Source organism: Psittacula echo, assembly GCF_963264785.1.
Source record: "Psittacula echo genome assembly, chromosome: 6".
Taxonomy (NCBI): Eukaryota; Metazoa; Chordata; class Aves; order Psittaciformes; family Psittacidae; genus Psittacula; species Psittacula echo.
The window spans coordinates 61,567,100-61,585,045 of NC_137743.1; the positions used below are offsets into that span (position 1 = coordinate 61,567,100).

A 17,946-nucleotide genomic window follows, 5' to 3' on the forward strand; every position below is an offset into this window, starting at 1 on the left:
GACTTTTAAAGAATTTCTGTCTTTCTTATCTACTTCCTCCCACCTCTGCCTGTCCCATCTTCCTCTTCTGTTTCTCTTCTCTCCCTCTCCAAAAGGGACAGCTAAGCCAAGGTGTGGTGCTTTTGTAGAAAAACTGAAGTATTAGTAGGTGGAATCTTAACCTCATAGGATCTGTCTCTGGTTGATACAATTAAAGCTTTGATAGCTGTTCTCCAGCTCAGCATTTGACTTCTCCATTCTTTGTGGTGGTTACTGGGCAATGAGGGCATGATGTTTTGCAGCATGAGTTTGCACTCCCGAAGAACAGCTACAGTGAGGTCACACTGCTGTGAGCACCCATCTAGTACCCCTGATCTCTAAACCAAGGAGCTTGAGCCAGGCTCCTGCAGTGCTGATTTTGACATTGTTGCTGGTGTCTGGTAGCAAGAGAGCTATATGCCTGGTGTGGGGGTTATATGCCAGTGTAAATGGGCCTTATTCTCCAACAACTGACTGGATTTGTGGGCTAGGAACTATATAGTAGTGGACACAGGTCTGGCTTCCTACAAACACAGACTGCTCATTACTGACATACATGGCTCAAATGGGATGTTTCTTTGCAGCAAGCTTGTGACTGCCTCATTGTGTTATGTGAATGCAGGAAATGGGGATATTATTATTCTGCCACAGCTACAAGAAAGAAAGATGAAAAACTGCTGGGCACAATCCAGAGGACCTGCTACTTGGGGAACTGCATGGTGTTTTCCTTGTGTCCCATCCCTTTCCATATTCTGGTCCTGAAGTCTCTTTGTTCAGATCACAGCAGGAATACAACACACCATACCTACCTTTTCTCTACCTTTTCTAGGGCTTACCACACTTTTTATTGCATTAGTAGATTCCCTGGGACCATCAGCATCATCATATACCTAGGACTGTCCCTGGACACTCTGGGACTCCTCAGACATGGCTCCCATCTGTCCCCTGTTTGAGACTGCACCATGATTATTGTGTGTCTCACTTCTGTAGTCTCTTTCTCTCAGGACTACCATCTGTCATTCTTCACCACATACTTTTGTTGGTGCTCACTGCAGGATTCTCCCCATTCCTTTGGGCTGCTGTCTTTTCCTCTTCTGTTTCCTTCTGTATAGTTCTGGCAGTCCATGCACATTTGGATTTTGGTACATCCGTTCAATAGCTGTTGCCTCTGAGGGAAGGATGATGTCCAGCAACTTGGGCAGCACTCCTCCTTCCTCCCTCTTCTTGGTGATTGAGCCTGTGGGGAGGGGAGGGTCAGAGGAGGTGGTTGGGGTTGAAGCAATACTGTGTCATTTTCTTGCTGCCTCTGCTGCCCAGCAGAGAAACTAAAACCATGTTTTTCTGTCTCAGCCACAGAGCAACAACAAAACCAGTATAGTAAGCACTGCAAAAGAAACACCCCCAGTGCAGACGTCCATGGTATCTTCCCCAACTGCTATTTTTTTCCTGTTTGGTTTAATTTTGATTCTGTCCTCTCCCCTTCTCCCCTTCCCCCTAATCCCAAGTGCTGCTTGTGCTGCTCTGTTTCAGCTTGTGTTTTGGCTTCGTTCTGTGTCCCTGTGCTGCTGTGGAGCCTGATCATAGCCTCACAGGCTTTGGGGTGGGGCTGCTGAGCAGAGCTGTGGTTGGATGTGGGGATCGCAGCTTGCCTGGACTTCCCCGTGTGCCATCCCTGTATAGTTCTGTGTGTCCGTTCAACTGTTCCTGCTGGCTTTGGGGAGGCTGGTTTGGAAGAAGAGAGTGGCAAAACCCATCCACTCTCTTAACGCTCAGGAAATGGAGAATGGACTCCAGGACACCACAGAAGAAAGAGCAGGCAAAGCGATTTTAGAGGAATCCTTTGATGGTCCATTTGGCCTGCTCAGTTGTGTGATTGATCCCCTTCAGCTTGCTGACTTGCTAGGCTAGCATTTTCTGTTTGGGCTGTTGCACAGCAGACTTCATAGGGTGCCTTGTGCCTAATATGTTTAACGGCACAGCTTGGTGTGGGCTGCCTCAGTCGTTGGAAGATCAGGCAGCAGTGCAATGGGTGAGTGTACATCACTGCACCATCACAGTTCCTGGTGCCCTCCCTAAGCTGCCCTGCAAGAGTGACAGCAGTGAGGGGAGATCCTGAAATCTTGTCCCGGTAATGAAGGGATGAGTGCAGAAGACAGTTAGCCCCCCATAGGCCTAGTTACTTCTCTTTGGTGTGTGCTCTGGAGGGTTGGATTGGCATTTTTGGAGGGTGGGATTTGATGTCTTTGTTGTTTGTTGTAGGATGAAGGGTTCTTGGGACACTTCATAATTTTCTGCTTTCCCTTCACTGGCTTTTGTCCACAGTGGGTTTGATGCTGAGGGAGCCTTTCTAAATTATTAACTGTTGTTGTTATTACTGAAATTGTATCTCATTTTAGATCCTTGTAGAAAAATGAACTTTTTTCACAGCCCAGTTCCCTTAGCAGCTTCTCTCTGTGAGGTATTGAGGTGGTCTGGCTTATCCCATTTTTATTACGGAAATTATGAATGTCCCTTTTTTAGTAAAAAATACTCAGCAAACTTTCAAAAAAACTGGGAGAAAAAAGGCCCCAGCCCAATGTTATCCTTTCCTCCTCTTCTCTCTCTTCTGAAGCACTTTTTCAGGGAAGCCGCTGGTAAAGGGTCACTACTTCAGGAATGGCTGCAGAGGGTGCAGACTGCCTGGTTGCCATCTGCTGTTTGTGCCAGACTGGTTCACTGGAGGCAAATTGGGCATTAGGGACAATTGCAGGGGAGCTGGGGGCTTTGTCTCCTTGCAACTCTAGCTTTTAGTGCAGCCTCTCTGTTCAGGAAACCTTCTGTGCAGGAAGTGTGTGAGTGTGCACAAAAGCACTTGTGTGCTGTTTGGAGTTTGTGGTTTGGTCTATTTTTTCTGTCAGTCACCTTTTCTCCACTTGCTGGGGAGTGAAAAGAAATGAGAGAATGCTTTGGAACTGGAATTTAATGATTCTTCCATCCTTTCCTAGGAGCCTCAAACAACTGTTGTCCATAATGCTACAGATGGCATAAAGGTAAGGGATGGGTGTGTTGCCAGAGAAACCTCCCCTTCTTTCTTGTGGTTCTTGTCTTCGTGTGTCTTACTTTGGTTTCTACCTTTCTGACTTGTGGTTTGTAGCATGCTCCTGAATACTGCTGGTAGTAGACTGGGAGGTTTGTGATGTATGGCTGTGGATCTCTGGAAGAGGCTGAGTAGGGATGATATTATCATCTCTTTCCAACTGTGGTGTCTAATCACCACTCTTTCATATATGAGGTGGAAGAGAAGATACAGGCATTGACACACTTGTTTTTTTTCATCTGGAAGTGGAGGCCTGTTCCCCCGAAAAAGCCTAGGAGCCCTTCTTTAGCTTCTTGTGGCTACTCTTCTTCCAAATAGAAGCAACTCCCATTTGATCTCATTTGATAGAGTCTGGTAACTTCTGTCCTTGTAAAGTTCTGGGTGGACGGCTTGAACGGCTTGAACATGCAAAAGTTAAGCAGAGATGCTGTTAAGTTTTGCTTAATATTTGGCCTGCTTCCATCCAAATCTTCCTTGTATCATCCTCTCCCTGCCATCCCTGCTAATGTTTTTGTGCTTTTCCCCATCTTTCTTCACAAACAAATCCAACTATTTACTCATGTTCCCAACTGTTGATTCCTGGTAATGCTCTGTTCTGCCATGCAGGGTTCCACAGAGAGCTGTAACACCACGACTGAAGATGAGGATCTGAAAGGTAGGTGTTTTGCCTGTAATTTCTAATACAGTTAAGTGCAAGCAGGGGATCCTGGAGATACAGTCATTGCCTTGGACTAGCTTCCCAGATTCCTGTGTCTGATTCAGTTCATAAATTCACCATGACACTGTCATTCCTGTCACAGTGGGACCATGCTTTGGGGAACCAGCTGACCTTTGGTATATAGACCTTTGGTATATTGACCAGTGGTATATAAATACTGTTTGCCCTGAGCTAATTTGTTTTTATCTCAGAGTTGGAATTCTTTTCTTGCAAATACCATAATCTTTTACTCTCCAGTCATTTCTAGGTTTAGAAAATCTCTACCAGTCCCTTGAGGTTTGGAGTCTGGTTGTGTTTTTGTGCTTCCCTGTAGGTTACAGGGAGTTGAAACCTCTCTTTTACTGCTCAGGCTCCATCCTCACCCCTTTCTGGGAGTCTCTTTAGTGACATGCTCACATTTCCCTCTTGATTTTTTTCCCTTTGGGCCTATTTTCATTTCTAAGTTGAAGATCATTCTCAGCCTATTGTCTCTTGCATGGAAATGATTTTTTGTGTCCTTGACTGAGACACCAGTGGAGGGAGAGTCTGAGAAGAGTTTTCGCACGTTTCACTGACCATATCGCAAATATTCTGTGCTTGTAAAACTCTTCAGACAAAGGAGCTCTGAGTCTCCTATATGCTCATGTTGTTTGAGCAGCTGTCTTTTTCCTCAGCTCCATAAAGAAGGACAAGCAGACATTTTCTGAATGAACAGGTTCAGGATGGGTGAATGCAGTTTGCATTCTGAGGCAAATGTGTTAATAGTTTGCATTTTGAGGCAGAGGTATTCTCATTTGCCCTGTAGTCAATCTGAGTTACATATCCAGGGAAAAATCAATGCTGACCCTGTGGTGTAGCAGCAATGTCACTTCTTTCAGCTGGGCTAGCTCCTGATGCTTTTCCCATGCCTTATCACAAGCTGCTGGCTGCTCTTCTGAGGAGTCATAGGGAGCAGAATGCATGCCAGTGGGTGAACGAGCTCTGCAATAGAGATTGTTTCAGTAAGACCTGGCCTCATTACAGAACAGTATCCTAGCTCCCACCTTTTTGCCGAAGAGTAATCCGTGGTTTAAGAATACGGCCTTGAGGGAAGGGAACTGGATGTTTTTGGTAGTGTGGTAATGAAACTGATGTATCTAATCTCCACTGGATATCCATCCAGAACAGATATTTGTCCAGAACCTTGTCTCCTTTGGCAGCTTTTATTCAGGAGAAGTCCCAGGCTTAAGCCATTTGAGCCAACAGGTCCCGTAAGTCAGGAGTAGAAATGCTGTGAGGAGAAAAAGGCTAGGACTGGAACACAAGGTGGTGGGAAGGAGAGCAGCTGTCCAGGGCTAAATCTATGAAGAATTATATAGGGCTGCATTGCTGCAGATCAAGACTGAGGTGTTTTGGGTTGTTTGGGGTTGGGTTTGGTTTTTTTTGGGCAGAGGTTAGGAATTTTTGCTGTAATTTTACTAGGAGGGAGCACTTGAATGGTGGTTGGGAGGGAAGGAGCTTGCATAGTAATGGTTTATGCTACGGCCAGCTCTGGTAATTTTAGTGCTTCAGTTTTAAGTGTAGCAGTGTTCACTGGTGTTCCTTTTCAACTCCTGCCCGTCCATATTTTAAGCTAAGGAAGCACTCAAGGAAAACTGAATAGACCAAAAGGTTTGGGGGTGTTGGAGTTCTCGGTGTTCTTCATAGCCATGACTTTGTGAAAAAGGAAGTGTCTGCGCAATTCCTCAGCTGATTTCTTATTTCCAGTAGACAACAGGTGACGCAGATCTGTTCATCTGTGGTGTGGGGGACGTCTTGATCCATCAGTGACAGTTGCCTCAGGGATATGTTGTTTCAGCTGTGGTGGGCTAAAGGCAGCAGCCCCCTCCCACACCTCCCTATGTCATTCTAAATTGCACAGCAGGTCCGTGTTGTAGAGCTGTCTACTTGGCTTTGCCCTGGAGTATACTCCTGCATGTTTTGTGCCCAGCATTGTGGTTTCTTTAATGTTCTCCTATTTCCTTTCTCTTTTTTTATTTACTGAACTTGCGTGTTTTGTTTGTGTTTGTGTTTTAATTCCCTGCCATGCTAGCTCCCCCTCTCTCCACCGGGGACGGCAGCTCAGTGCTTGAAGGACGGAGGCACAGTGAGAGCAAAACACAGACTGAGTCCATGCAGTCCCAGCTTTCTCTCTGTTTCTCAGCCAGTAAGTCCAGGGGTGCAGTGCTTCATGGCATCTTTCTCCCACCCCTCCCTCCACCTTTCCCATTTCTCCTTCCCCGAAGTTTTTCCTTTCCTCAACTTCCTTCCAGAACGTTGATTTTTCATTTCTAGTTACTCCAGACTAAAAGGAAATCATCTGCCTTCCTGAGAAATACCCTCCTTTGCACACTGAAAATTTCCAAACCTTTCCAAAACCCCAGTCAGAACCTCATCCTAGCTAATTTCATTCCCTTGCTTTCATCTGAGTGAGATGTGGAGTTGCCTACTGCCTTTCAGGGAGCTCTTGGGCAAGTCACAGCATCTCTTAGTTTTCCTTGTGGTAATTGGGGTCAGTGGTGCAGGTCTGCTGACGGGATGCGCAAGGCTGAATGCAATCTCGTTTGTCAAGAACTTCTAAACACCCCAGACATGGATGGTGCTCACCAGTTACAAAAGGAAGGAAAAAAGGTTTTTACAGACTGCTTAAAGGATGCTTGGAAGAGAGGCTGTGGCTACTGGAAGATCCCATAGCATTTCCATATCCATTGTCAGGTGCTCTGAGTGAAAATCCTTGGATAATGTTGGCCCTGAGGGGCATTTCTCTGTCGTGAGCTTTTACCTTTTGTCTTGCTAGCGCAGTTAGCTGGTACTGTGGTTAGTCTGCTAGTTACAGACAGTGCCGTCTGAATGATCTCTCCAGAACTGGCTGCCTCCATAGAGGAGCCTGTGGGTGAAAATGGATATGAAAAAAGCTAGTCAGCTGGAGAAAATCTAGGTGGGTTTCCAAGCCCTTCCCCTATGTACACAGACATACCATGCTAGCTGCCTACTTAAAGCTATAATGGAATGATCCCTAACATGAGTTGGGAGTGTCTTGAGTATTTTAATCTGTTGAGGTCAGGCTGGGAAGGAAGGAACAGGCATGCCCTCTTCTGTCTCTTCCAGTCTTCCTTCCCTGGTTTCCTGCATACAGCACCAGTATATCCCGTATGATGCAGCAGCTGGAGTCTCTCTGTTACTTTAAGGACATCAGACTGCTGGGTTGTGAGGTGCAATGGGAAGGGTGTTTTGCCCAGCTGGAATGGAAGGGAAACGATCTCTTCTGAAGTCCTTTTGGCTGTGAACTGTTCATCACTGCTTTCTTACTAACTTCTTTGTGCCTCTTGCTCATAGCAGGGCCTTGCTTGGTAGGCTGAGTGCCAAATCACTTCTCTGCCAAGTGAGGCAGGGGTCTCTCAAACTGCTCCCCTGCGGGTTGAGATTTGCAGTGATGTGGATGCCCTATCAGCTGCATCTCGTACGTGCCCTCATGCTGCTCTGTCACTACTCTGACCAGTATTTTAGGTCACCCTCAAACTACCTCCTGTGGCATTAGTGCAATTCCTACTGTGCTGCGAGGGGTCATCTGCACTGGTGCCAGGGTGTTGCCCTGGAGCAGGATCCAGCCCAGCCAAAGGGTGGCAGAGGCAGGAGAGCAGGTCGAGGTTGCTGGAATGTTGATGTGCCTGTTTGTCGACCAGGTTGGGGCTCTGTGTGTTTGTACTTATTTGTTAGCTTTTATTTTGCTTTCTAGTTTTGTTTGTTTATTATTTTAACGCTTACATTTGTTTTGCAGCTACGCAGTCTTGTGAAGAGAAGCTTCATGCCTGGGACAGCCCAGTGCAGACAGTGGAGTTAGAGCGTGCTCGGTCGGAGCCTTTGCTAACTCCAGTAGTTCCCTTTGTACTTAACCATGCACCGTGTAAGTTAGCAGCTGGGTAGCAGTAGTGGAGTAGTGCAACTAATACTAGTTACCGTAGATGTAAAGCCCCCTCTCCTTTCTTCTCTCCATCTCCGTACCCCTCGTCCGTCCGGGGCAGCACGGAGCGCCCTCTGAGCTCAGTCTGAGACCGGCTGCAGTCGACGGGAGGCACGGCCGCTGCCAGCCAGGCGCGGGCAGCTGCAGGGAGCGGCAGCGGCCGCCGGGGGGCGCCGCGGTGCTGGGGAGCGGGGATGCCCTAGGCACTGCCCGGCAGCGCCCCGCTGCCGAGAGAAGGGAGGGCCCGGTTGTGAGCGCCGTCCTGGTGTCCGAACTGAACTGTCCCAACAGCAGTGCTGCCCGGGGTCCTGCCGTGCCGCTTTGTGCCCATCCGCAGGCGGCTGCACAGGGCTGGCCGGCAGCAGAGCTGCCTCTCTGGTTATTCAGAACTAAGGCAGTACAACAGCCATGATCCACGCTTTCATACCCGTGCTGGTGTGTGCTTGCCTCCCTTTTGTGCCTCTGCAGTGCAAGTTAGGAGGCCCCATGAATTCATCAGGAGTGGCAGGCGTGAATGCCGCCTTCTCCTGTGGCATTCTGAGGTTCTCTGTCCCTCGGGAAAAACGGATCACCTTCTGTATGCTGGTTGTAGCCTGGGACATGTAGTGAAAGCAAGAAGACGAGCAGTCTGATGGAATGGACTTGTGTTGAAGGGTAGGGTGCATGCTGCTGCATCGTGACACTTGGGGTTGCCAGGCTCCTTGAGATGAGTCAGCTCATGTTGGCTGCAGTCTGAAGATTTCTTTCTTCACTCTTCCCAAATGGAGCCTTTCCCATGGACCCCATCTTCCAGACATTGCACGTGTTGGTGTATGCTCTGTATGGGAGGGAGGTCCAAAAAGTAGAGCCTTGCTTCATGCAGAAGCAATTCCAGACAACTTACTTGTAAGGACTTTTTTCACAATAGACATAGCCCACTGTGTTGTTTTGACCTATTTGCTGTATGAATCTTTCAGAGTGTGGAAATGTATACAGCCTGAGTGGTAAAAACAGCTCTCTTACTGTTATGAGCCAGTTGTCCGCTCTCTGAGATATTTCTGTAGGGGCTGGCTGGGTAGTATAATTCTCTGCACTGATTTCCAGAGTGGGTGCAAACATCTTTCATAGCCAGTGAGATTATCATCTTCTTGTTCTTCAGCTGCACTTATCAATGGTGGGATGAGATACATATGTGGATTAAAATATACAGGGGAGGGCAGTTAAGACTAGCATCTCCTGGCATTTAGGGTGGAATTCGGCTTCCCTGACTTGGACATCTAAAGATGGTAGGTTGGATTTAAACACCATCCCCCTAATTATAGGCATCTGAGATGTCTCAGGTGAGACTTCCAGAAGTGCCTATTTCTTTCAGAGCCTAAAGGAGGAACAGTCAGGTGGCTGATTCCATATCAGACACCTGCATTTTAGATGCGTAAGGGCACATAAATTCTGCTTCTGATGGTTTGATTATAAATTATTTGGTAACAAAGATAACGCTAGAGCACCTCCTAAATGCTTGTATAATATACAGGATATTCTAACTACAGCAAAAGTGTGGGGAAGGCTGAAGAAATGTGAGGGTATGCACATAAGCTCAGGCATATAGATGGTGCACATATAGTCCTAGAACTAGAATTGTGTTATTTAACAGAGCCAACCCAAACTTTAAGAGTTCTTGAGGTCAGCAGGGGTGATGGAACACCTCAGAGGAGATGAGGCCTGGGCAGTCAGCTGTGGGAAACCAAGAGAAGAGAATACAGAGGTGCTAGCCAGAGAGAGCCAAGTAACAGTAGACAGCTAGCCCTTGTCTTCATTCATCCTGAAGTCCAGTGTGCTGGCTTGAGTTAATGGCAGTGCAGTCAGAGTGCTGAAAAGAATTGTGCCATAGGGACTGGCAGAAGCTACCTGCCTGAAGAATGGAGTGCGCCCTAGTATATAGGTAGGACCTGCTCATCCAACCCATCCATCCTGCTGTGGTTGTCTTTCTAGCTTGCAGAAAGACATCCCTACATGTCCCAGTTGCTTGTTTGCAGCATTCATAATAGCTGAGGTGTTGGTGATGGTGATAGGCAAGTTGTTGGGAGACTTTTTCCAATTGGCTTGACCTGTGTGGTGGCCATTTGTATATTACTACTGTGGGTTTCCACAGCTTAAGCTTCCAAACAAGTGCTTCCCATTGGCAGATTCACTACCATTCATTGGTCAGACTCCCCAGAAGCACCTCAGGCTGTCATTTAGGAGACACCTCTGGTGCCTCAGACCTTTCTAGAAGGAAAAAATTTAACAAGACATCCTTATTTCTTTTCTCCCTGCATTATGGGATCACCATTCTCCTTTCATATCACTGCCCCCCCACTCTCATGTGGATGGCTGTCATTACTGCATCTGTCCAGAATGCAGGAAGCAGCATTCTATGTGATCTAGACTAATGGTGCTCCACAAATTGCTTGTAGGAAGCACTCACTAGCCCCCTGTGCCCACTGAAGTCTTATGCACAATTAAATTGCTCTTCCTTCTTGTTTGCAGTGCGTAAGCAAGAGATCATTAAGATAACAGAGCAGCTGATAGAAGCCATCAACAATGGAGATTTTGAGGCTTATACGTAAGTACAGATGTCTTCTGACAGGTTGTTTATCAGTTTGCGTGCAAGTGTTGTTCTGGCTCCTGGATATGAGTTGTCACCATGCACTCAGGGATGGTGAAAAGTTGTACGCTTTTTAGCCTCCATCAGTTAGAAGTAGGGATATGATAGAGCTCTCTAAATGAACATCAAGTAGAAGTCAGGTGTAAAACAGCAACAGGAACATGTCCAAAAGGAAAATGTCCTGGCTTTGTAAGAAAAATAGGGGGAAGGGCAGAAAGATGGGCAGAAAGAGAATAAAAGAAAACCAGAAACCTAAAGGCTTGTTTTATGTGAAATGCCAAATAGGACCAACTCTGTGTTGCTGCAGTAGGACTGAGTCCTCCAGGAACTTACTCCTTAGGGAAATAGTTAGGTGAACACAGGGTATGAGTCAAACACCATAGCAGCACTTCACTGTGTAAATAGCCCTTGGACTCAAATGCAGACTGTAAGCCTGTGGTGCTTTTCTTTGCAGAAAAATCTGTGATCCTGGCTTGACTTCATTTGAACCTGAAGCACTGGGGAACCTGGTTGAAGGAATGGATTTCCATAAGTTTTACTTTGAGAACTGTGAGTGGGTAGAATTGGTAACACCAACAGCTTTCTCTCTAATCTTCCTTTATGCCACATTTTGGGGGGGAAATTGCCCTTGTTTTTACTGGCTATCAGAACCAGCAAGAACTTGATTTTGCATGGGTTATGATGCATCCATAAGAGTCAGCATGATTTCTCTCAAAAACCTTTTCAGCAACGATTTCAATTCTAAGCTCCAGATCACTTCACCGTAGGCATACAGTTTGTCTGGTGCAAATGTTTTGTAAGCATGAACTGCAGGAGTGTTAAGAGTTTGGGGCACCGGATTTCCTACTGATACAGAAATGGAAAAAAATGAGCATATTTTAATGGTAACAACTTGTATTTGTGCAGTAGACACACTGAAGGGTCAGACATAAAAATAGTCATGCACAAATCAGTCACGCCTTCAGCTTTCCCTGGATGGTTTCAGATCTCTAACACCTAATGAACCTGTTATGTGGATACAAGGGTCACCTTGTCAGCCTGGGGTGGGAAAAAGAGAGTTGGGAGGAATGCTATCATTTATACTAGTGGATTTGCCTCCCTTCTTGGATGTCTCCACAGGATGGGATAATTGAAATTTAAATCCTGAGCTGTTCAGTTTGTTTTATTTGGGGGGGTTAGATCAAAGTCCTTAGTATAGGCAATTCCTAGTGCTTTAAATATGCAGAGACTTTGTCTGTCTGAAAAGCCTGTTCAGGAGTGACTTTTACACTTCTTTGAGGCTTCTTCATATTTAATGCAGGCCTGTCTTAAAGATCTCCTGATTATTGACTCCTTTGTAATAGTTATGTAATTAAAAGATCTTTTCCTATAACCAAAGTGATAGCAGCCCTGATGAAAATGTGGCAAGTATGCTTTGCAGAAGAAGTGGGAGCAAAGAGGTCAGGGTATTGTAAGCAATAATAAGTGTGCAGTTCCTAAAGAGAGGAACAGGTGATGAGGAAAGAATTACTTGGATTTTGCCTGGAAAATTGCAGGAGCAATTTTTATTGTATCCCAGAATCCAGCAGCAGGTGAGTAGAATACAGAAGATGTTGAAGAATGCTGAGGACCGTTGCTTTTTAGTAGTAAAATGAAGCTGATGGATTTGTATGTTCTGCCAGTACTGTCGAAGAACAGCAAGCCAATACACACCACCATCCTGAACCCCCATGTCCATGTCATTGGTGAAGATGCTGCCTGCATTGCATATATCCGCCTGACACAGTACATTGATGGCCAAGGCCGGCCCCGCACCACGCAGTCTGAAGAGACCCGCGTCTGGCACCGCCGAGATGGCAAGTGGCTGAATGTCCACTACCACTGCTCTGGAGCTCCTGCAGCACCTCTCCAGTGAGGATCAAATACGGGTATGGATTGCAAGGGAAAGCATACATCATACACACAGAGAAGGCTGCTGCATGTGGTAATTCAGTATTCAAGGTTGTTTAACTGGCTGTGGGAGAACTGGTTTTAGTTGTCCGTAGGCTAAAAACTTCTGCTGGTCAGTTGGTGTTCCTTTCTGTATGTGCTGTCCTCTGGACTCAGTAGGATTTTCTGCCTGATGAATTGGAGTCATGTGCCAGATGGTTGTTCTGAGCTTTTATTTTTACCCTTGTGGCAGCAGTGCTTCCTCCCAGGTACTTAGCTCTGTCTCTGACAGAGTGCTAATCCAGAGCAGAGAGGAAGAGTATCTCATGCTGTGTGCAGGTTTGCTGTTTCCCAGGGATGTCAGGGATCTACCCTTACACGCTGGGGATGATTTCAGGGATTTTTTTTTTAATGAGAATGTCATATTCTAAGAGAGGATATTGTAAAATCCATACAGAAAAAAATTCTATTCCACAAGGGTGAAGATGTCACATAAAATTTTACTATTGATTTCCTGATTAGAAGGTATTTAGTGTATAATGTTGAGAAAACTCAAGGAAGAAAAAAAATCTAAACAAATGATAATATCAGAGGATTTAAAATATTCCCAGCTATCTTACCACAGTTCAGCGTTGGAGGAAACTTCAATTACAAAATCTGACTTGAGGAAATGATTGCTGCTTGCTCCTGAAGGACAGCAGATCCATTTACTTCTGCAGCATTTAGGCATTCTTGTTTATTGCCTTTCTGGTTTCTTTTAGTTAGATGTACAAAGTCTTTCTGCCTCCTTTCATTTTATGCTGAAGTATATGTCACTTTCATTTTAAAGATCTAAGTTTCCTAATGTTAGGATCTTTTTACTAAGATTTTCTATTCAAAGGGAAACAAAAAAACCCTACACCTGTGAGACAAGCATTTTTGCTTCGTGCTCCTTTGAGGATGGCCCATTCAAGTATAGTTACTATTTGAGTCCTAATCCTGCATGCTGCTTGAGCAGTAAGAGCAGTTTTTATTCTGACAATGTTGTGAGGGATTCAACCTTACTCAAGGCAGTGGAAAGGAATGTGAACTATCACAAGCAAACTGCAGAGGTCACAGGTGAAATTTGAAAAGGAAAAGCCAGTCGGGGACACAAGAAGCAGGGAAGCCTTCAAGAGAGCTGGACCATCAGCTGAATTTCAAGGGAGTAAGGCAATGAGAAGGATAAAGCCTTTACAGGGAAACAAAACATAACTTACTTGCGTCAGTTTTCATCAGAGATGTTGAGGGAGACTTCTGTCACGGCTTTAGTCCAAAAAAGATGCATAAGAAATTATTAAAGATCAGTATGGCTCAGTGACTGTGCCTAGGAATTCTGAGGAAGCTTAGGAATGGAGAGTCACAGCTGCTACGGAAGAGGTATATTTCACTGACTTGGCTGGTGAAATGTTGCACCTCCTCCAAAAGTATGTGCTGGAGGTTTTTTGAAAATTGCAGAGCAGAAACCATTTCCAAACCACAAAATGTTGGTTGAAAGAGTATTTTAAAAAACCTATAAACTAAATTGAAGCTGAAATACTTGCATGCATTTCTCAGTTCTGAAGAAGGTGTAACCATGTGCAATTACGAGTGGGGTCAGTGTGGGCAGCCCCCATCTGAACACATTGAATCCTTTAGGAGCACCATTGGCCATGTGCAGTAAAGGGTAAGGATGAAGAATGAGTGAGGTGAATAAGAATGCTTAAACATAAATCAGTGGTTTGTCCTCACCTGGAAGGCAGAGTTCAGTTTTGAGTAAGTCATCTTAAAAGGAAACTGCAGCTATAAAAGAAGTTTGAGGTTAATCAGAGGATTTCCATGTAAGGAGAGAGGGGAGGAAAAAAAAGGGCTGCTTAAATATTAAAAACGTGAGACAAAATTTCTGAAGACTTAAACAAACCAAAGAAAACACCAAAGGAAACCTTTCAGATCAAGGCAAAAGCCAATGTGAAGTGAGGCAGAAATTATTCTGTAGGATCACAGCCTCAGGAATGTCTTTGGAAACTGCTTCAATTTCTGGGATGTCACTATTAGATAGTGGGCTCAGTCTGCTCTAATCGTGCAAGTAACTGATTTTAGCAAGTAGTTTGTTTTCACTGGAGGGTAGGTGTGTGCCTCTTGTCTTCAGGGCTCTTCTCACAAGCCCCAGTTTGTGTTGTGGTAGGAAGGGTTTCTGCCTACACCAATTAATTAGCCTGTAGAAAATTTGGTTCATTAATTGTGTACAGCTAATGTTTGGCTTTATTTCCTTCCATCTTCCATCCTGTTCTCCCCTCTCCTTTCTGGGTGGACACTACTTCTTCCTGACTGCAGCAACTTGTGGAGATACTCAGCTGGAGGGCAATATCTTCTTAGCAAGCAGCTCTGGAGTGCCTGAGTGACAGCAACGGTCATGTCTGTTTTGACGTTAAAAAAATAAATACAAATTACAAACAGGCAGCAGCCAAATGCACGAAACCCTGCATGCATCTGATGCTCCAGGCGCTGCCTTTCTGTTGTTTTCCATGGATCCATCGTGTCTGTTTCTGCTGTACGAAGGTGTTTTTAAATCTGAAAAAAAAAAAAGAAAAAAGAAAAAAAAAGACATGTTGTTTGTATAAAGTAATAAAGAACAGGAATAATGCTAAATAAATGACAGATTATCCAACGTGCCCCCTCCCCCAGGGCTAAGGAAATGGCAGCAGCTGGAACATCTTTCAGAAATTAAGTGAGGGGGAAAGCAAAAGTGAAGAAGAGAGAAAGAGAGAGGGAGAGCAAAAAAGGAGGCGGCTTGAGCAGCGGATGGCTGAACGGTGCTCCGCAACGCCATGGTGGAAGGTAACATCACATTCAGGCTGTGCTGCTGCTTCAATCCATGAGAGGTGGCGAGGAGGAGACCCCAGAGGAGCCAGTGTGAAGACTGGGGTTCACAAAAGAGGAGGCGCTTCTCTTCCTGTTGCCCAGCAGACTGACTTCAGCCTGCTGCTTCTTCGATATCTGCACAGCAAGAACGCTACAGAAAGCTGGTTGCTTGGCTGCTGGATCCCAGAACAGACTTTCTTTTTATTTTGTTTTCTTGTTTCTGTTTTCTTCTTTTTTTTTTTAATTAGAAAACAACCCGACAATGGGATGTTGATTTAAAATTAAAGGTGGAAGTAGGAATTTAAAAAAAGGGGTTTAAGTGAATAGAACTTAAATAGAAGCTTGCTCTTCAGAGATATGGTTTTAGAAACAGCCACTACCTGGCCAAACGTGGGGGTTTGAAGCCAGCTTATTTAATCTTAACAGGACAAAAAAAGCATTGCGTTAAGAGCAGAGATTTTAGAGGAAGAGGGTATATGTATGGGATTTTCTAATTTTTGTTTCCTTTTTACTAGTGTAGCTGGGATCCAGAGTGCTGCAGAACACATGTTCCTTAGGAAGCAGACAAAAAACTTAGTGTTATGTTCTTCATGAAAACTTGCACATACACTCCTATATGAGGCATAAATAGCGTGTGTTTTTTATACTGAAATATATGCACCCATAGAATTAAAGGGGTTACCTGGCCTCCTGTTTGATTTGTTTGGTCTCCGAGTAGAATAGCAGTTGGAGCCAGCAGCCCCAGCCAGGTGCTTCTCCCCACCACTAACCCATCTGATGTTTGTAAGTGTCATGTTTCCTAGTGTTTATTTGGGTAATTTTTCTATTTTTTACAGTGATGTTGTAACACAGAAAACTATCAGATCAGAACCTCAAAAACCATAGGGGAAGGACTCCAGGCCACCTCCCTGTGTTGCCTCTGGGTGTTAGAGGATACCTCATGAAGCAGAGGGGAAAGGGAATTAGCACATGTGATCTGATGTTTGTCCTTTGGGCCAATTCATCTTCCTTTCTTTTCTTTGTTGTAAAAGGAGTCCAGTTCCTTTATTCATTGGGTGGGGAATGTGGAAGTGTTTTGTTGACCTTATCAAGGAGGGAGCCTAGCCCCAAGAAGAAAATGGCCTTCTGGTGGACCCTGATAGGAGTTGTTTCGACCAAGGGAAGGCATCACTTGCAGAAGTTGGGATAGGATTTTACCTGAATTTCTGTCTCCCCCTATTCATTTTTTGGATCTTTCAAGGGAGTTGAAGTGATTACATTGTCAGCACACTAAGTATGAGGCAACCTTTTTACAGACTATGGAAGAGAAGAAAGCCAATTTGGAAATTTAATCCTTATTTAAGAGAATGCAGAAAATAAAAGCTGTTGCACAAAGTGGAGCTGTCGCTTTGCAACAAATAGCTCTGCTCCTTTTGTTAGAGAGGTGCTATCCCACACTAAGATTAGATCAGCTAACCCACGATGCAGGAAAAGACCATCCACGCTTCCCAGTTTTGTCTGAGTAGATATCCTTTTCTTCGTCCACCACCCCAGGGAAGAGTGTAGGAATTGAACCTATGGGGGGCAAACACTAGATTTTATTATTTCGAACCATTTCTAAGACAGCACTAAGCCAGTGAGTGAAGTGGAAGAGTTAAAAGCCTTGATATTTTATTCAGATTTTTTTGTTTTAAGCCACAAAGAGAGAGCAAACAGGAGATTACAATTAATGCCATTTTAAAAAAGATAAAGACAGAACATTATGCATGCCTTCTTTAGGTCTGATCTTACTTGTCTCTTTTCCTGATGATTATTAATAATTAAAAAGAACCCTATGTATTAAGTATCTGCATCTTTCAGAGGAAATTTTAAAAGAAGAGAACTGTTTTTTGGTTTTGCACAGTCTTGGAGACAAACTCTCCTTTGGGTTTTTTTTGTTTGTTTTGTTTCCTTTTAAGTTAATGAGAACCTTAGCTTGGTATGGCCATTATCAAACACAGCTGTACACCTTTAGCATTCTTAATGTTCTCTTACGGGGCTAATATAAGCATCTATATAATATATATTATAAATATCACATTTTAAACAGGAAATGGAAGGCATTTGATGCAGAATTTTTGCATGATATAGAAATAATTAAAGTTAGCTAGTGTTTGTTTGTTTGGTCTGAATGTTGGTAGAACCTTCATAGCTTTGTTACAATGAAACCTTGAACTGAAGATATTTAATAAAATAACATTTAAACAGTGCAAAGTTTTGAGTGTCACGTTTTTCTCTGAAACCAAATAACAATGTGGAATTGGCACTTCTGGGATAAGAATCAATCCACAAAGACTTTTTTTTTTGTGTCAGTAAATCAAGTGATTTAAAAATGTCATGTTTAGAAAGAAAAAAAGGTAAGTGGTACCATACCTAACACGAAAGAATACTAGCATTAGTAAAGACAAAGGGACAACAGAATCTGTTAAAATGAACTTTATGGCATTTCCCTGACAGACCATGGGATACTAGGGAGATGTTCTTTCTGTTCCTGGTAGCCTAACCCGTGGCAAGCCCATGCTGTTACTTCCTTTCTTAGTCTTGTTTTCCTCACAATATTTCAGACTCTGTGGGAGAAGCTGTCATGCCATTAGGTTTGCCTGACGTAAACATGTCAAACTCCAGTTGCATGGCAGCTCTTATATTTGTGAGCTAGCATATTTTATGTCCTAGATGGGATGCTCCTGCAGAGGCACAGATCAACCACTCACCTGTACAAATTTGCCTTGTCTGTTAAAAAATCATGCGTACACTGCTAGAAGTTGGCT

General features: G+C 44.4%; 1 protein-coding gene across 6 annotated transcripts in view; it reads left to right on the forward strand.

The window, feature by feature from the left end:
* CAMK2G (calcium/calmodulin dependent protein kinase II gamma) overlaps positions 1-17,400 on the forward strand; it is a 125,106-nt gene extending 107,706 nt beyond the window's left edge. The window contains exons 14-21 of one of the 6 annotated variants that reach the window (XM_080621455.1): positions 1,369-1,437; positions 3,003-3,047; positions 3,701-3,749; positions 5,863-5,976; positions 10,276-10,351; positions 10,848-10,942; positions 12,055-12,283; positions 14,633-17,400. In XM_080621455.1, the coding sequence (XP_080477581.1) occupies positions 1,369-1,437; positions 3,003-3,047; positions 3,701-3,749; positions 5,863-5,976; positions 10,276-10,351; positions 10,848-10,942; positions 12,055-12,283; positions 14,633-14,696 (741 nt within the window). In that variant the 3' untranslated portion in view covers positions 14,697-17,400. Of the gene's footprint in view, positions 1-1,368; positions 1,438-3,002; positions 3,048-3,700; positions 3,750-5,862; positions 5,977-10,275; positions 10,352-10,847; positions 10,943-12,054; positions 12,301-14,632 lie in introns of all 6 variants that reach the window. The other 5 variants (XM_080621451.1, XM_080621450.1, XM_080621452.1 and 2 more) reach the window with 5 other exon arrangements.
* Positions 17,401-17,946: the final 546 nt, after the last annotated feature.